This window comes from Fistularia commersonii, chromosome 35, assembly GCF_037954325.1.
Source record: "Fistularia commersonii isolate RoL2024-O1a breed Wild chromosome 35, RoL_Fcom_v1.0, whole genome shotgun sequence".
NCBI classification, from domain to species: Eukaryota; Metazoa; Chordata; class Actinopteri; order Syngnathiformes; family Fistulariidae; genus Fistularia; species Fistularia commersonii.
This window is the reverse complement of record NC_141318.1, coordinates 2,985,025-2,999,401: the sequence shown is the minus strand read 5'-3', so window position 1 is coordinate 2,999,401 and position 14,377 is coordinate 2,985,025. Positions and strand designations below refer to the sequence as shown.

General features: G+C 57.2%; 4 protein-coding genes across 4 annotated transcripts; 2 read left to right on the top strand and 2 right to left on the bottom strand.

Moving 5' to 3' along the window:
* Positions 1-119: 119 nt before the first annotated feature.
* On the top strand, positions 120-6,762 carry slx4 (SLX4 structure-specific endonuclease subunit homolog (S. cerevisiae)). Its single transcript, XM_086142805.1, has 13 exons — positions 120-843; positions 1,160-1,367; positions 1,438-1,662; positions 1,771-1,973; positions 2,056-2,348; positions 2,439-2,670; positions 2,775-2,896; positions 2,976-3,122; positions 3,214-3,383; positions 3,688-5,453; positions 5,544-5,649; positions 5,744-6,010; positions 6,178-6,762. The coding sequence occupies exons 1-13, from the start codon at positions 423-425 to the stop codon at positions 6,545-6,547; spliced, it is 4,530 nt and encodes a 1,509-aa protein (XP_085998931.1). The 5' UTR covers positions 120-422; the 3' UTR covers positions 6,548-6,762.
* Positions 6,651-9,140, bottom strand: mcrip2 (MAPK regulated corepressor interacting protein 2). Its single transcript, XM_086142806.1, has 5 exons — positions 8,703-9,140; positions 8,538-8,607; positions 7,927-8,063; positions 7,243-7,344; positions 6,651-7,175 (listed from the first exon to the last, which is right to left on the bottom strand). The coding sequence occupies exons 1-5, from the start codon at positions 8,752-8,754 to the stop codon at positions 7,105-7,107; spliced, it is 432 nt and encodes a 143-aa protein (XP_085998932.1). The 5' UTR covers positions 8,755-9,140; the 3' UTR covers positions 6,651-7,104.
* Positions 9,141-10,227: 1,087 nt separating this feature from the next.
* Positions 10,228-12,550, bottom strand: gde1 (glycerophosphodiester phosphodiesterase 1). Its single transcript, XM_086142766.1, has 5 exons — positions 12,002-12,550; positions 11,587-11,868; positions 11,404-11,496; positions 11,110-11,321; positions 10,228-10,999 (listed from the first exon to the last, which is right to left on the bottom strand). Exons 1-5 carry the CDS (start codon positions 12,257-12,259, stop codon positions 10,852-10,854), a joined length of 993 nt encoding a protein of 330 aa, XP_085998892.1. The 5' UTR covers positions 12,260-12,550; the 3' UTR covers positions 10,228-10,851.
* Positions 12,551-12,571: 21 nt separating this feature from the next.
* On the top strand, positions 12,572-14,314 carry tmem186 (transmembrane protein 186). Its single transcript, XM_086142767.1, has 2 exons — positions 12,572-12,880; positions 13,428-14,314. The coding sequence occupies exons 1-2, from the start codon at positions 12,878-12,880 to the stop codon at positions 14,073-14,075; spliced, it is 651 nt and encodes a 216-aa protein (XP_085998893.1). The 5' UTR covers positions 12,572-12,877; the 3' UTR covers positions 14,076-14,314.
* Positions 14,315-14,377: the final 63 nt, after the last annotated feature.

Sequence of the window (14,377 nt, the reverse complement as noted above, 5' to 3'; positions counted from 1 at the left end):
AGAGTATTTATTTACATGACCGCTGCTGTTGTTTTTCCCCGTTAACGCTAGCCGGGGGTCGCTCATGGGTCATGTGACACGGAAGTTGCGTCACATGACAGGAAGTTGTTGAAAAATAAGCGGTAGTGCTTTGGAAGTTTTAAAATAACGGCGCCGGCGTGTTTTCTTTTTTTTATATTAAATATATTAGCATGGGGATTTTTAATAAATAGACGATTTTCCGGTTGAACCGACATTGCGGAGTCCCGGGAGAAAGCTCCGGTAAGAGAGGGGAAAGTGCTAGCATGAAGCCCGGTTAGCCGAACGTCTTCTGGGGCAACACAGGTTAGCTTCTCTTTGTGGAGGATCCATCCAAGGCGGGGGACAAACCCGAGATAAAACAGCAAAACCGACCGACCCGACATGTCTGCTCCCCGGGCAGGATGAGCGCCGAGGCGGCGGGCGGAAACGTCATGAACGACTCGGACCAGGACTTCGCGGATCCCTGCTCCAGGCTGCTGAAGCGAGTCCGCAAGAGGCCGAGGGCAGCGGAGCGTCAGCCCCCGAGCCAGGCCGGCGACGGGGGCACGAAGAGGAGGACCAAAAAAGATGGTGTTACCATCAACCTGAAGACCGGGTCGGTTTGTACCCAGCCCGAAGCAGGGGATGCCGGGTCGACCTCTTCTTCCCAAACAGCAGAGCCGGGAGACACGGAAGGTCTGAGGGCGAAAGACAAAGTTCTCCGCAGGATGCAACAGTTCAAGAGAGCCAGCCCTCAGAAGATGCTGCTGTTCCAGGACAGGATCGAGCCAGAAGACCCGGAGAACTTCAGGGCTCCTCTTGCACCGCCAGCAGCAGAGCAAGGTGAGAGCGGTGGAGAACCAGAGTTCCTCCTTTCCAGCCTTTTTGAGGAGCACACATTAGGAAGCAAACCCATCCGGTGCCACCTTCCCCACAAACCCTCTGCACAAGGTCATTCCCGTCCATCGTCCTCCTTGTATCCCCTCAACCTGGATCGGTGTTGATGTGAGGCGCAAAATATGAGGAACCTCATAGTGTCAACTGTCATCCAGAGTCCAAAGTTCTTCCAAGTGGTCCTGGGCTATGAGAACAACAGAACCTTATGAGGAGGTGAACGTGCAAATGGTGTAGCACATTGTCAGTAACCTCTCGTCCGCAGGTGTGCCGCCGACTTCCACCCCGGTTCCTGATCTGGCGCCGGAGACCGGGGACGAGGCTCTGGCCCGGCGGCTCCAGCGGGAGCTGGACCGTGAGGCGGCGGAAGCCGGGCCGGCGGACCTGGAGGCCGGGGGCCTCTTTTTCTGTCAGATCTGTCAGAGGGAGCTGTCTCGCATGACACCCGAGGGCCGAACGCAGCACATCAACAGGTGTGACCCCGAGGACGGGAAAACCTTAGGGTCACCAGAACCCTCCTCACCTGGAATTGTCTCCCTGCAGGTGTTTGGACGAGCGCGAGCACGTCCCAGCTCCTCCTCCTCCTCCTCCCGCCATCCCCGAGTGTCCCATCTGCGGCAAGAGGTTCAAGACCCAGGCGGGTCGCTCCAGCCATTTGAAGCGCTGCTCCTCAGACATGGGCGTCGCTCCGGCCGTGCTGATCCAGGCCCTGCAGAGACAGGCCCAGGAGGCCCAGGAGGCCCAGGGCGGCGCCACCGCCAGCACGCCGTACGTCACGCGCCCCCCCCCCCCCCCCATACACACACACACACTTCCATCATTCTAACATCTTGGGGCTCATCTTTTGGCCGTGTGTTTTGTTTTTCTGTGGCTCAGGGCGTTGACCGGAGGCACCAAAAGGAAGGGCCCGTCCACGCGGGGCCTCCCGGCCAGGAAGAAACCCAAGAAGAAGCCCGAGCCCCTGGATGAGGATGCCATGGTGGCCCTGGCTCTGTCCTCCTCCCTGCTGGAGCAGGAGCAGCGGGAGCTGCGGATACAGGCCGCCGCCTCTGTGACCTCCTTGAAGTGGTTGGAAGCAGGTATGGCGGCGCCACCCGGGGTTCTCGCCATATGCGTGGGGCCGCTCGTCCGCACAGGTTCACCTCCCTACCCACCCTGCAGGTCGTGGGCGCGGGAGGAGGAAGAAGGGCGCCGTCCCCCGTCCTCCTCAGCTCCTGCTGGTCCAGGATCCCGCCGTGGCGCTGGCGAGGCTGCAGGACCGCGTGTCCGCCCTCCTCCTGCGCAGCCGGACCCCGTCTCCCCCGACGCCCTCCCGCAGTCCCAGCGGCCTGCCGGGCCGGAGCAGCGCCGCCCCCCTGTGGCGAAAGAGCGCGCTGCTCGACGTCCCCTCCGGCGCCGCCGACTTCTACGTGCCGGAGCTCGGAGACTTCATCGCGGCCTCGGGGCCGGTAGAGGCGAGGAAGGCCGACCCACACCCGCTGCCGCATATTCCCCTTTTTTATCCACATCCACGCTGTATTTATTCCCTCCTTGTCTGATTGCAGACGGAAGAAGCCACCTCCGCCTGCAACAAGCCTTCTCTCCCACCCGTGCCTGAAGGAAACCCCGTCATGAAGACCCAGCCCTCCTCCTCCTCCTCCTCCCGTGGAGTTCCTCCATCTCCAGGAGCAGAGCCGCTACCAGGGAGCGGCCAGGCCCTCAGAGACCTGATGGAGCTGGCTGAAGATGGCATGACTCTGACTCAGTACGGCTACAACGCTCCAGGGCTGGCCAACGGTAGAGCGCACACACACACACACACACACACAAACACACATGCAGAGATGATCGAATTAAAAATGCTCTTCAGATGAACCTGACGTTCGTTTCTGCTTCTGCAGACGAGAAGGACGAACTCCCGCAGAGCGGTTTTGTCCCGACGGACGTCCAGCCGGACACGCACGTGCGCGGCGGCCGGGCGCGACAGGCGGCCGACCTCCCCGGCTCCGACGACCCTCCGGCCGTGAGTCCACTTGGGCGTCACCCGCCGCGCCGCTCTCGGTCCGCAGCGGCGTTGATCCGGTGTCTCCGCCCCTCCGCAGGCGGCGCTGAGCAGGCTGGCGTCGGACCTGGGCTGCATGGTGAACAACCCGCAGCTCGCCGACCTGCAGCTGCAGGTGGACAGCGGCGACGTCTTCTTCGCCCACTCCGTCCTGGTGTACGCTCGCTGCCCCCTGCTGGCCGAACTGGTAAACCTCAGACGTCCGGTCTGGACTGCGGTGTTTTTTTTATTTTTGCGTGCGTCTTTTTCAGCCCCCGTCTTCCCTTTCCTGCTTCCAGGTGCACGAGAGCGGTTTCAGGGTGCAGGAGGACGGCCTGCCCGCCGCTCGGCGGGCGCTGGTGCCCGACGTCCCGGGTGAGGCGGTGCTGGCGCTGCTGCGTTACCTCTACACCGCCCAGTTCTCCGCCTCCGCCTCACTGCAGCCCCACGTCCTGGAGCTGGCCTCCAGGTAGGTTATCTCACATTATTATCAACATGATTATATGATCTGTTTTCTGCTTCTGTTTTATTGCACTTTTCATATTCATATCCATAATCACACTTATAATAATGTTTACACACTTCCTATGAGTACATATACAAATGCACTGCGGACAGAAAAGTAGGAATGTCACTGAACGGGGACACACGTTACTACACTGCATGTTATAATAAATGCTTTGAATGTTGAATCTCAGGACTGTGTGTGTGTGTGTGTGTGTGTGTGTGTGCAAGGTCTTCTAATATTTTGTCGATTTCCTGTTTTTGTGAAGGTTTGATTTGCAGGAGCTGCAGGCTCTGGCCGCGCCCCACATGGAGGAGGCGGCGCAGGAGGAGCAGCCGTACCAGCGGAAGGACCGGGCCTTCCTGGAGCTGCTCCGCTCCATGTGGAACGAGGAGGACGAGGAGGAAGAGGGCGCCGCCGCGAGATTGGGCGATGGGGGCGCCCCGGAGCCGGACCACGGAGCAGCACCCGGCGAGGGCCACGAGGAGCGGGTGAACGAGGAGGAGCTGGAGGAGATTTACGAGTTTGCCGCCACGCAGAGAAAGAGGGAGGAGGAGAAGATGGAGGAGGAGGAGGAGGAAGACGAGGGAGTCTTCACCAAACTGAAGACGCCCGACAGGAAGCCTGATGCCGTATCTGTGAAATCCCCAGGAAGGAGCCCCGGTCTGGACCGGAGCTACAACCGGCTCTTCTCCCAGTCCTGGGGGGCGTACGAGGAGTCTGCGGCTCACCTCGCCCCCCCGGACCCGGACCCGGCCCCGGCCCCCGGCTCCCCGCCGTACAGGCCCTCCGGCCGCACCCTGCTTCAGTCCTCAGCCAGCGTCATCATCACGCTGTCCCCCAGCCCTCCCCCCGAGGGCCCCGCCCTCCCCGTCCCGGGCCTGTCTCCCGGGCAGGGGGGCCCCCGGGAGTCTCCTCTGAGGGCCCCGAGCCAGAGTCCCCCCACCTTGCCTTCCTCCCGCCTCCCCGCTCCGCCTCCGGAGCAGCCGGAGCTGATCGTCCTGTCTGACTCCAGCGACGACACGGAGGTCGCCGGAGGTCCGGTCCGGCTCAATCCGGCTTCGCCGGGCCTCGGGGAGCGACGGTCCCTCAGCGTGGAGTCCAGTCCCGGCGTCCCGTCCCGACGGGCCTCCGGTCAGGACCACAGTCCTGGAGACGTTTCTCCAGAGGTGTCCTGGCTCATCCCGTCCACTCCGGTGCAGCCCAAGAAGACCTGCTCCGGCAACCCCACCCACAGCGGCGGCAGCGTACGCAGGACGCGGCTGTTCCCCCGAGGTCTGGCGTCCTCGCCGCCGATCAGCGGCCTTCCTTCCGCGTTCCGACCCCGGCTGTCCTCTCAGGAGAGCTTCCTCACGCCTCGTCACCCCGGGGCCCTCCCTCACAGCAGCACCCCCCTACCGACGGGCGCCCTCGGCCCCCCCGGCCTCCCTGCGGCCTCCCCCCTCCGCGGGACGCCGTGTCCAGAAGGGGAATCATCCCCCCGCCGCAGCCCCGACGCCGTCCCATCCGGTGCTTTCGATCTGTCCGGCCCCTCAGAACCCTCGTCCGAGGACGAGGGCCGCCCTGCTTCGCGGGGACCCGGTCTCGACCCGTACGGAGGTGAGGAACGACATGAAGAAGGAGAGGGGAGCGTGGACGGGGGAGCTTCCAGCTTCCAGCAGAGCTTCATGGACGAGCCCCCGATCGCCTTCAACGACTCCTGGGGTCTGGACGCCCACCACAGCGGGACGGAGGAACCCGCCGGCTTCAGCCTGAGGCTGGAGGACAGCGGGGGCTCCGGCCAGCGGGGCGGCGGCGACCGGCCGCCATCGGAGCGCCGCGGAGGCACCGCCGCCTCTCCTCCGCCAGAGAGCTTGAGTTCCCGACCCGTCGGCGGCGAACTGGTTAGTTACCACGACCCGCCAGAGCTCAGCAACAGCATCCTGGACTCCAGGAACTGGCACAGCTGGAAGGAGGAGGAAGAGAAAGAGGAGGAAGAGGAGGCTCCTCCTCCTCCTCAGAGGCCGGAACCGTCCACCCATCTCACCCCCCAAGGCAGGTGGTCTTCTATCTACTCTACTAGTTTTGCGCAAACTAATATTTTCATCGTCTCTTGATGGCCGTGCGCGTTTCGTGTCGCCGCAGCGCCGCCCAGAAGCAAAAGCCGCCGCCGCCGCCGCCTGGCTCCCGTCACGCCGATGCCCCAGTACTCCGACATGGACACGCCGGAGCTGAAGAACAAGCTGACCAGGTGTGCCGCGACGCTCCCTCGCTGCCGTCCCCCCGACCCGTCCGCCTCCCCGCCGCCCGTCTCAGTGCTCCGCCTGACCGTCTCCCCTCCCTAGGTTCGGCGTCCGGCCCCTGCCGAAGCGCCAGATGATCCTGAAGCTGAAGGAGATCCACCAGTACACCCACCAGCTGCACAGCTCCGACTCCGAGGAGGAGGCGGCGGCGGCGGGGGGGAAGCCCCCTCACGCCTCCTCGGCGTTTACCGAGCCCAGGGCGCTTCCGGCCGCCGTCTCCCCCGGGAAGCCCAGCAGGGAGGAGGAGCCGCCGTCTGGGTCGCAAGAGTCCAACACCTCCTCAATTGGCGCCACTGAGGACTCTGAGAGGTACCCTGTGCTCGTTAGCTTAGCATCATGAAGGGCAGCCTGTGGGATTGTTAGCGAACCTGCTCGATGTGAGATCATCGGAGTTAGCTAGCGGCGGCTGCTTTGCCGACATCATGAGTTCGCAGAGCTCTGATCGCTTCCATCTTTCTCCAACCCGCCTCTCCCAGGTCCAACCCAGAGCTCGGCCCGTCCGACGACGACGGCGACTCGGACGCCGACCTCCCGGCGTCCCAGGCGGCGTCGCGGCTCCAGGACCAGCTGGCTGCGGTCCGCGCCTTCATCCTGTCCAACCCGGAGCTGTACAGCCAGATCCTGCACTACCAGCCGCTGCAGCTGTCCGACCTGCAGCGGAGCCTGCGGGAGGCCGGTATCCGCCTGGGCGCCGCCAAGCTCATCGACTTCCTGGACTCGCAGTGCATCACCTTCACCTCCGCCCGACGAGGGAAGGGCGCCTCCGGCAGGCGCGGCCGAGGGGGCGGGCGGCAGCGGCGGAAGGAGGCGTCGCGGCCCGCCGCTAAATCCTCCAAAAAGACGTGAGCGGCGGGTTTTTAACCGGACTCCAACAGATTTCAAAGTTCCCCCGGGTTCAGGAACGTTTTTTTAAACCTGGCGGCGTGAAACAAAGAGACTCCTCCAAAGGTGTCTTTGTACAAAGTGTTTTTATTGGATTTTTATGAAAGCTCTCCTGTTCAGAATCGGAGCCAAACATTCACTCTTGTAAATAAAAAAACAAAACAAAAAAAAACAAAAAACGTTTGGACACGTCGCCACGGCGATGCCTCCTGTGCCTGAAACCGCCGGGCGTCGATGGAACCGGGGTCCGAATCAGAAAGGGATGAGGAGGTGTCTAACGTCACTCTAGAATCTTTTTCCTGCAGCGCCGAGCGTCGTCTCCTGCGTCGGCTTCTGGAAACAGGAAGAACTGCCATCGGGTCGTCGCGGCGGAGAGAGAGGAGGGTCCTTCGCCCGGGCGCGACGGTCCAGGCGCCACTTCCTCCAGCCGGTGGGTCGCTCCCCCCCCCTCGCCATGCCGGAGAACCAACTCGGCCCCTCTCGGCGCCTTTCACCGACGGGCGCGTGGACGCGGGGCGGGGTCACGACAGGCTGGCGATGTTGGCGAGGAAGCGTTGCGCCCACCACTCCTCCAGGTCGATGGGCACAAAGTCTGCCGGGCGGGTGAGAGGGTCAGCCGGCAACTTAAAATGGTGGCGGCGAGGAAGGGCGGGGCTTACTCTTCATCGCGGCGCCGGGGGTCTTCTCGGAGTACTGGACGGGCCCCTGGCGGCCAGACGATTCCCCGACGCTCCCCAGCTTCTGCTCCACCTCCTGCCAGGCTGCGTGGGAACAACACACACACTCAGGAGTGGGAGGTACACACACACACACGCACGCTACGTTTTAGCGAGCTCCATCTGAACACAGCGGCTGCGGGGGTGAGGGTCGAAGATAAAGGTGAAGCGCCGGGGTTTGTTTTTTGGCTTCAGGGGGCGTTTGAGGATCACATCTGGAGGTCAAAGGTCAGGCGAGACGGGGGTCGTCTTCGCCGTTGAGTTTAAACCGTCAATCCCAGCAGGCCTCCGTCGCCGCTGGAGGCTGGAATTTGTTCCCTCGCTCTCTTCCGTGCACGCTGTTTATTCGAAGCGAGAACCAATCCCGGCGCCGGACGCCTGTCCATCGCCGCGCCTCGGCCGCTTCGGGTATAAATAATTGACTAAACTGAAGTGCAGCTGCTGGAGGTTGCAGACAGAACAATGTCCTTCATCCACTGCCACACACACACACACACACACACTCTTTACCTACTTCTATACCGCTCCATGTTTCTCATAACCGTGCGAAATAATAATTTTCACCTCTGATTTTTTTTTGGATTCTCTGCTGCCAGAGAGCGTGGGCACTCTTCCCGTGGTCCTCACCTTCATAGACGAACCTGACGTTCTCCTCGTGAGCGGGGGTGAAGCCCTCGCCGGCGCCTTCGGCCTTCGGCGCGCCGCCACCGCCATGGCAGCGCTTCCCATTGTGCCGGTTGAAGACGATCTTCGGTGGCGGAGAGCTGGGGAGGTCAGAGGTCGGTCAGGGTGACACAGAATGGAGTGAGAGTGTTTGTGTGGCTGCACGTGCACCTCAGAGCTTCTCAGGTTGCACAACAAACTGTGAGGGTTTCTGCGTGACCTTCTCATGAAGTGTGAAGGAACAGCAACAGGCTTTGGTGCCTGAGCCTGACTCTAAACAGGACGGACTGGATCTTAAGAGGTTAAAAACCGACGGCGTCATTTTTATTTACAATCCAACTTTACGAGTTTTTTTTTTTAAGAGTCGAGGCAGAAATCATGAAAAGTCAAGTGAGACTTCCTGCGTCCGATAATGGGTGCAGCGGTGTTACCAAACGCACCAGTCATGGTTACATGACCGATTAAGGCCCGGACGTGCGCAGCACGGTGGTGAAAGCGGGGGGGTCAAACTCCGGACAAGAAAACACACACGTTAACTTCGAATTGTGCGTGTAGAAGAAGTGCTAAGCACCCACCTGGTCGTGAGCCAGGCCGTCGGCTTGAGCTTCAGGTCTGCAAACTTGCTCTCGATCTGCTGCGTCGGACCTGCGACGGGAAGACGTTTACCGGGGGCGGCAAACCACGTGATCCACGTCTACTATGATGTCAGATTGCATCATTGGGGGGGGGGGGAAGCTCACCTGTCCTCCGTTGTGTAACCAGCTTGCTGGGACCCCTGCTAATTGTGTACATCACGTGACCGCCCGGTAACCGGGAGAGTCCCGGCGAGGCGGCACCGGTTGAAGCCGCACGGTGGTCAGGTCAATTCCACTTCCCCCCCCGCCGGAAGTCGATCCCGCAAGTCTAGACCCGCAGGTGGTTGGAATAGACCAAGTGGGGGGAGCAGGAGGGGGGTGTAGGTCATCCAAGGAGAACGCAGCTCTGCAAGCCGGGGCGAGTCCACCGAGAAGGAGGGGGGGGCGAAGCGGTTCCTGGCGTCCGGTGGCTCTGACACGCGTGGGGGTAGGTCGGTTCGGCGGTCGCCGCTCCGCTGGATCACCGGGACCGACGGCTGAGATCTGACGGGACGCAAGGACACGGAGAGCCGTGTCACCGGGACGGGAAGCGATCATGCTTGGGCGATGTCAAGCTAGCCAATGTGTAGCATACCACTTCCGGTGGCGTTTCAAAATAAAACGGGGCCAGCGTGTTACTCTTGCAACGTGGGTTGCGCAAATCCGCGTGGCTATCTGTTTACGCCACGGTACTTCCGGCAAAACTTGATACCGCCATTTTTAATTTGAATGTTTAATCCCAACTCCCCGCAACGATTTACTTGCAGACGTCTCCCGCCCACTCAGACTTGTCAATTTCAATCGTAGTAGTTTCACACTGTCATTGACACAATTATGAAAATGAAGGTATTAAAATTAAGAATACAAAGCTTAAAATCATAAAACAATACAGGAACACACTTTATCTACCGTTCTGAGCGTTTCAGTTCCGAATCGAAGCTCCTTCTTGTTTTTATTTTGAAGTCAAGAGCGCTTCACTTCCGCCCGGTGTGTCCGTTCAACTCCTGAGTAGCTCACAAATCAGACCCCGCCCCCTTGTGGCGTCACACACCACCCCCTCTCACATGGTATTTGGGTTGTGTGTGTGTGTGTGTGTGTGTGTGTGTGTGGATGGGGGGGGCTCACCTTTCACCGATTGAACCAAACAGAGGAGCGACTTGTTTACAGCAAAGACACCCAATCTGTACCGATTCGTTTAGTGGGACACACACACACACACACACACACACGCACACACGCACAGGCACAACAGTGACCATGAGCTGATAGTTTGCTGAAGATCAGCTTGGTGGTGGTAGTGGTGGTGGAGGCAGCTCAGACAGGATTAACCAGGTTGATATCCTACTCCAGACACCTGCAGATCTGGGTCAGTCACCTGAGCCCCCCCCTAGACCGATCGTCCACATGTCACACACACACACACACACACACATACCGGACGCTCTAAGTTTAGATCCATTCGTCAACATTTATTTTTCCAATTAAAAAAAAAAAAAAAGGTCAAACCTGCAGGAGACCTAACATGTCGCCATGAATTTTGACCTTTGACCTCCAAGCTAACCTGGAGATGCTATGGGTTCATTATATAATTAAAAGAAACAGACATGTTTATAATTATATCCACATACTATTACTATATTTATTGTTAATCACATGTAAATAAGTTTATATCATCATAGAATAACAATAAATCTACATTAATAGGTAATAATTGATATAAATTCTCTAAAAAATACCTTTTATGTCAGAGCAAAATGTGAGTTTTATGACCCGTTTGGTAAACAGGAGTGCCCCCCCCCACGTTCCTCCGGTGATCCTCTTCATGAAGTTCAGGGGGCGACTTCTTAAAACAACGCTTTTTATTGATTTCCAGAATCCATTGATAAATATTTATTAGTCCCCAGAAATCCCTGGAATTAAAATGTTTTCATTTCCATGCGTGGACGAGCGTACTTAACAGTCCCCGTTTCTAAAATCGGGACGGAGTGGCCAGTTGTCCGATTCTGTTTCCTGAAAATAGGATCGTTGCTTTGACAACGTGATTGACAGTTCAGTCCTGAGCTGGTGAGCGTGGCATGTCCCAAAAAAATGAGTGAAAAATATTAAAAAAAATAAAATAAATAAAAAAACACACGCCTCTTCCCATGAGGTCTCATAGCGCCAATGAAATCACACGTGAGTGTGTGTGGATGATAGCAACCCTGTGGATGCTGCTGTAAAACCTCAGAAGAATAAAAACTGGCATGATGATGGGAGTGAGATGCGGTTTAGGGGTTCAGTAATGGGGTTCGCAGTCCTCCAGCAGGCTGTCGGTGATGAAGTTGACCCCCAGCAGCTCCTGGTAGTACTCCTTCTCCACCTTGGTGTTGACCGTCCAGGCCACCACCTCCACCCCTCTCCGGCTCCAGTACTGCACGTAGTCCCTGCAGAGGAAAAAAAAAAGTATGTGTGTGTGAGTGTGTGTGTGTGTGTGTGTGTGTGTGTGTGTCCAGGAAAAAGTGAAGCTTAAAACGCGGAGCTGGACGGGGCTCACTGGGAGACGAAGTTCTTCTGCAGCAGGAAGGCCGAGACGCCGCAGAGCCTCCACAGCAGGTGGTGGTGCGCCCAGTCCAGCGCCACGTCCAGGAGGCTCAGCCAGTGGTGTTTCCATGGCGACGTGAAGCGCGGGGCGCCGTCGCCGAAGCGGCTCAGGCTCCAGGGCCGGTGGGTCAGCGCCGTCACCACCTCCGGGTCACTCTGCCTCATCTGGGCCCGATGAAGGAAGGGGGTCAGCTTGGCAAGCGCGCTCATATGTGTGTGTGTGTGTGTGTGTGTGTGTGTGTCTTACCTTGTAGATGACCTTGGGCTCGAAGGAACAGACGACGCTGGTGTTGTAAAGAACCGGATATTTCTTATACAACTCCGTCAGGGCCGCAGCAGCCTGGAGGGGGAGGGCGGTATAATTACATCCTGTAATTATCATTTAACGATTTGCTCGTTTTGAGCTAAAGGCTAATTCATCCGACCGCACCTGCACCGGGTGACCCTTGACGTCGAAGTAGATGGTGAGCCGCAGTCCGACGCACACCTCCACCGCCTCCTCCAGGGTGGGGATCTTCTCGCCGGCAAACCTCTCCCTGAGTCGATGCTTGGCGGCCGCGTCCAGCGTCGCCAGCTCGGAGAACGTCATCCGGCTGAGGGCCCCCGAGCCGTTGGTGGTCCGGTCCACCGTTTCATCGTGCATCAGGATGGGGACGCCGTCGGCGGAGAACTCCAGGTCCAGCTCCACACCTGTCGCGCCGTTCCTGCTGGCCTGGTGCAGAAAACACACATTTTAACCAACTGATTCACATTAATGGAAAGTGAAATATGACGTCACTGGACAGGTTTCAATACATGCAATGTGTGTGTGTGTGTGTGTGTGTGTGCTCCACCCGTGTCCTGACCTCTCGGATGGCTGCGATGGTGTTCTCCGGTGCATCGTGTCCGCCGCCCCGGTGGGCCACCACGGACACCTTGCGGGCCCCCGCCGGGTGCAGCGCCTGGCGGGCCCGGCTCGCCGGTACCTGAGGGAACCGGAACATGGCGAGGAAGAGGTAGAGGGAGGCGGTGAGGACGGTCGTCCACACCGGGCTCCGGGTCCCCAGCAGGAGCACCAGAAAGACCACGGAGTAAAGGGTGACTTCATCTCCCATCGGCAGCATGCCGGTGTGTGTGTGTTTGTGTGTGTGTGTGTGTGTGTGTGTGTGTTTTTGTCCTCTGCAGACCGTTAATGTCCGTTAACGGCAACGTCTTCTCACATTAGCCGGTGGCAAGAACCGCACACGCCGAGATCTATTCAAATCCGCATATGATAGATCACCATGCTCTTCCTTTGCTTGATTATGGGATTATTAATTGATGATTTTTTTAAAAAAATGGACTTAAATCACCGACATGTCTGCAGGTGAGGAGCGCCAACCGCACCGGGAGGTCCAGTGGTCCTCGGCGGAAGTGGTAACAGCTCGTGACGGTCACTTCCGGAAATACCATGATCCTTACATTCGACTCCACGGTTGAATTAAAGACGAAAATCAAAAATGTCAACTAAAATCGAGGGGAGAAGGGTGGCGAAGGGAGGTAAAATAAATCAATAAATAATAAAAAAAACAAAACAAAAAAAAAACACACATTGGGAATCACTTCCGGGTTACTACCTGTCACTGATGTTAGCATGACCGCTAAGTCGGGCGACGCCTCCCCCTTTTCCCCTCGAAACAGATAAGAAACAATTGACGGCATCGTAAATGTTAGATATTTGGTAATTCACCTCGTCGTCGGCGATGGTGAGACTCGCTCAACCTCCTTCATTTTCTAAGAAAATCTCCGACAAAAATCTTGAAACCCCGTCCGGCGATGATAGCGCATAGCCGGTCGGGTTAGCTTCTGCCTGGACATGTTAGCCGCTACCTGGAATTGTTAGCTAATACCTGGGCAACTGGAGTCTGTTTTACTGTGCTGTTGTGTTTTACTGTTTATAAACCTTGTTTTTTCCGGCTGTCAGGTGGGCTGAGTCCTAGATTAAGTTTTAAATTTACCCCATTACTCCAGAGCTGTTATATTTGTCACAAGTAATAACACGTCAATAATAATCAAGTATATAGAACTGAATCTAACCAGTGGTAGTTTGTCAATTTTATCTTGTAATGTCCCTGTGCCAATGTTTATTTTTGTTTAATATTTAAGGGGTGCTTTTCCCAACTCCATATTCAGAATTAATGGTCCCTTGAATATCATGATGGCCTTCTTAAACACACAGCTCAGATTGCTTTTGTCTTTCCAGATGTGTTTTCAAGACTCATCTTAATTGTTGTTGTTGTTTTGTTCTCACAGCTCAGGTCAGTTTTGGCATCCAGAGCGACTTCTCACCTCCTGTACCGGACCAGAGGATCATGTCTACTTCCTGCTTTTCGTCCACAGTCAAATGATGGGAAGATCCTTCTTGGCGTCCACAGACCGCTCATACCTAAAACCACCGGCCTGGTCCGGTACTCGGACTTGTCCGAACAAAGGTACACCGTGATTTATACTTTCCCGCACATTAAGCTCCTCAGGGCGGTTTCCAGACTAAAACTGCTCCAAACTGGAATCACCCTGGTCATCCTGCCCCCTGTGTACGCCCTTTACTTCCTGGGCGACGTCCCCGTTTTCCTCCTCAGCTACACAACAGGAGTGGCGCTGTTTGCGGGTGCCATGTTGTACACGGCCAGTCACTTCTTCCGGAGGGTGGTGGGGATGATGTACCTGGATTCTTCCCAAACCACTCTCAAGGTGTCCCACCTCACATTCTGGGGCAGGCGGCACGACGTCTACCTCCCCGTGTCCGACGTTATGACCATCGGGGACACAGGAGACTCTGCACAGGAGAAAATCCTGAGGCTGAAGACGTACAGCAGCCCCCAGACCATGTACTTCTCCACTCATTTTGGACGTGTGGTGGACCAGCGAGGCTTTGAGAAGGTGTTCGGGAGTCTAATGTGACCTTTTGGTGATGATCTTCAACAGATAATGTTCAACAGGAACTGTCACACAGTGACCAGACTCCAGGGTGAAGAGCTGGTTCAGTTTGCTCTTATTTATACCTCTCAATACAGTGACCCGTAGTTAACCCGGGTTTATGATCCGGCCTCAGCTGGACTTTGGCTTCTCGATCTTTTGATTTATTTTTCTTGGATTTCTGTCTGATGTGTGGAAAAAACACCTTGTATTAAAGTGAAAAGTGCTTCCATTTGACAAGTTCTTGACACACATCTCCACCGCGTTGTCTCAAACTCATCATGAGT

Bases quoted from the DNA above. Each gene is read 5' to 3' on its own strand.
- slx4 (XM_086142805.1), top strand. From the start codon at position 423: ATGAGCGCCGAGGCGGCGGGCGGAAACGTCATGAACGACTCGGACCAG. The intron at 1,663-1,770 runs GTACGTCACGCG...TCTGTGGCTCAG, and splicing joins GGCGCCACCGCCAGCACGCC to GGCGTTGACCGGAGGCACCA. The intron at 6,011-6,177 runs GTACCCTGTGCT...CGCCTCTCCCAG, and splicing joins GCCACTGAGGACTCTGAGAG to GTCCAACCCAGAGCTCGGCC.
- mcrip2 (XM_086142806.1), bottom strand. From the start codon at position 8,754: ATGTACACAATTAGCAGGGGTCCCAGCAAGCTGGTTACACAACGGAGG. The intron at 8,608-8,702 runs GTGAGCTTCCCC...TTCCCGTCGCAG, and splicing joins GGTTACACAACGGAGGACAG to GTCCGACGCAGCAGATCGAG. The intron at 8,064-8,537 runs GTGGGTGCTTAG...TGACCTCCCCAG, and splicing joins ACGGCCTGGCTCACGACCAG to CTCTCCGCCACCGAAGATCG.
- gde1 (XM_086142766.1), bottom strand. From the start codon at position 12,259: ATGCTGCCGATGGGAGATGAAGTCACCCTTTACTCCGTGGTCTTTCTG. The intron at 11,869-12,001 runs GTCAGGACACGG...TTTCTGCACCAG, and splicing joins CCATCGCAGCCATCCGAGAG to GCCAGCAGGAACGGCGCGAC. The intron at 11,497-11,586 runs GTGCGGTCGGAT...CTCCCCCTCCAG, and splicing joins TCAAGGGTCACCCGGTGCAG to GCTGCTGCGGCCCTGACGGA.